The sequence below is a fragment of the Primulina tabacum genome, chromosome 14, assembly GCF_025594145.1.
Source record: "Primulina tabacum isolate GXHZ01 chromosome 14, ASM2559414v2, whole genome shotgun sequence".
NCBI lineage: Eukaryota > Viridiplantae > Streptophyta > Magnoliopsida > Lamiales > Gesneriaceae > Primulina > Primulina tabacum.
In genome coordinates, this window is record NC_134563.1 from 30,848,546 (window position 1) to 30,851,389 (window position 2,844).

Genomic DNA, 2,844 nt, shown 5'->3' on the forward strand with positions numbered 1-2,844 from the left:
GTGACCGTCCACTAAAGTTCGACATTGATGGATCGGGTTCGAGTCGACACGTGAAGAGAAATGTGATTATATTATTGAATCATCCTCGAACGTGAGGCAAAATTATGTGAAGGTTACAAGGAATTGCGATTGAACTCTACTTTTTGGAAATTATGATTGACTGATATTATTCGGGATCATGATTTAACAATTGAGCCTTGTGGTGAAAATATCAAAATAGTGAGAATCTATACATAAAAACAAAAGTCCATATTTTATGTCTTATAAAATATTCAACAATGATTATCTCTTTCATATCTGTAAATATAATATAATAAATAGAGACGTCAGCCTTTTACGCTTCTAATAGATTGTCGAATTCTGGAGTTTACATGCACTATTAGAGATTACCAACTATTTTTTCCACTGGGGCAGTCTTCGAACTATTACCTGCAGAAGACAAAAAATTCAAAAATAAATCTAATTGTAAAAACAAAATTGTTGTGTGTTAAACTTTTACCAAGATTTAGTGATAAATTTAGGGGGCATACGTCGTCAATTAACTAGTAAATTCGTAACAAAACAAGAGACACAAAGTAGGAGACTCGAATAAAAGAGGTTCTTTTTCGTGTTATCGGAGTAGGTGTCCTCAAACTTTATCGTTATATCGTGCATATGAACAAATAAAGATTTTGAGTTTGTCATAATTCATGATAAATGTGATTATACAACGATAACAATCATGTAATACATTTTTTGTAGTTGTATTCGTCGTCAGTTTCCGGGGTATCCTAAGACATATGATGAAATAATGATTCCGTCATACGAAAATTAATAGCTCTGAATGCCTCGGGGGTAAGAATTCAAACGCAAAACAAATTTTGTTTTTGGTTGAAAACCTTGCTTAATAAATTAATATTTTAAGCCAAGTGCTTCGGTGTTCAATTTCAAACAATTAAAATAGAGAAAAGAGATCCATTTAGTGACTTCACTGGCTAGTTTGGAGCTCAAACTTGAATGACAGTAACTTCCATGAGCAAGAAATTTCAAATTTTAGGACTCCACCATATTTAAAATACTTGCATTAAACAATTACCAACAAGTGTGCATACCTTTCCAGAATTTTCTTTGTTTCCAACTATAGTTTGGCAAGCCAATCTCCAAGACTCGGGTTTCTGCAGAATCAAATCATACATGAAAGGAGCCAATTTTAACCAACACCAACACAGTAGAGAGTATTGAAAAGCCAGGAGATTTATCAAGAAAGATTTTTTTGTAAGACGAAAATGGTTGACTTGGACGATGCTGTTACAACAATATCAGTAACCAACATCGAGAAATTTTGGAACAAATCTCAGTACTTACTATCGAGCAACATCATTAAAACAAAACAGCAATGAGAAATCTTTGAGAGAACAAAGAGTCATGCCTTTTTAAGATATCGAAGTTCTGTATTTGTTCTCTCGTTGAGGAGCTCCTTTCCATCAATAATCTGCAAGAAAGGGAAAGCATATGCCAGAATTAAACAAGAGATACATGTAAAATAACAAACTAAAACATTAGAATTATAGTTCAAATCTTAAGGATATGGCAATTTGTCAAAGTTTTCGATCTTTCCTAGATAAAGAAGAAATGCAGGTAAAAGAAATGAAAATTTTGCATTGCAAATTGCAATACCGGTCATTTAATGCATAATATGCATCATGTGTGCCCAATAGACTGTTTCACTTATGAAAGCAAGCAAGAACCAGAAAGCATAGTAATTCCGAATTCGAGACTTTAGAGATGAAAATAGCTGACACAAGGCTTGGTGTGTTACCTCCACTATGCAAGTTCCACAACTCCCACCACCTCCACAGTTCATCACTTTACCCTTTCCAAGTTAAACCAAGTGCACGTTTAAATGAGTAAAGACACACAAATTATTAGTGCATATTTATGCTATGCAAGTGTCGAAATTACTTACGTATGCCGCGTAGAGCTCAATCTTGTTGTCCAGCATGATGTTTCTAAGCAGCTTATCCCCACTTATGGCCGTAGCTCTATCCACCGGATACTCCACTCCTCCTGCATCGGGCTACCAACAAATTTTAAATTAATTTCGGCTAATTTCAAATGGATAGTAGATCACAAAAGTGTTTCCAGTATCCAATTCTACCATTACTTAATTTTTCTTTGAATTTTATGGAGTAATTACGAATTCAAGAGTCAATCTCGAATACAGGACATCGAAAACAAGCCAATCCACGATGTAATTTGATTTCCAAGTTTACTCACGATATCAAAGTAATAGAAATGAGGTATATTTCATAATCGTGATAAGAATATGAACAGAATCCGTACCCCGATGAATTCTAACTGAATCTCAGGTACTTCCGGTGGGGCAGCGGAAGTTTCCGGCGAAACAACGGCTGCCACTAAAGGTAATGGTCTCCTCCCGAGGAGCAATGTGGCAGGGCTTCGGTGGCTAGCAGCGGTGAAGGAAAATTCCGGCGGCCTGAGCGACATGGTGAAGGAACTCATGCCAGCCATGCTTACGGGCTTTGAGATTCTACAGTGTGAGAATTTGACACGTCTTTTTCTTATTTTCCATTAATTTATGTAAATATCAAATCTCATTATAATTCTAAATTATAATTTATAGTTTTTTTGTTTAAAATATAAATTTTCACAAATAAAAGAAAGATATATTATGAATCTCGGAACAAATGTACGTCAATAAATAATTGAAAATATTTAATTTTTTTAATTTTTATTGATATATTTTATAAAGATTTTTTTATTTTTTTTTAAAAAATTCAAATATGAATGGAAGATTTTTGAAAACATAAATTTTAATTATTATTTATATTGATTATCAATTCG

At 33.7% G+C, this 2,844-nt stretch overlaps 1 protein-coding gene across 1 annotated transcript; it reads right to left on the reverse strand.

Annotated features, from left to right (window-relative positions):
* Positions 1–228: 228 nt before the first annotated feature.
* LOC142524604 (photosynthetic NDH subunit of subcomplex B 3, chloroplastic) lies at positions 229–2,579 on the reverse strand. The gene is made up of 6 exons (XM_075628638.1): positions 2,323–2,579; positions 1,946–2,056; positions 1,799–1,852; positions 1,409–1,471; positions 1,092–1,154; positions 229–429 (listed from the first exon to the last, which is right to left on the reverse strand). The coding sequence occupies exons 1-6, from the start codon at positions 2,509–2,511 to the stop codon at positions 394–396; spliced, it is 516 nt and encodes a 171-aa protein (XP_075484753.1). The 5' UTR covers positions 2,512–2,579; the 3' UTR covers positions 229–393.
* Between the last annotated feature and the right edge of the window lie 265 nt (positions 2,580–2,844).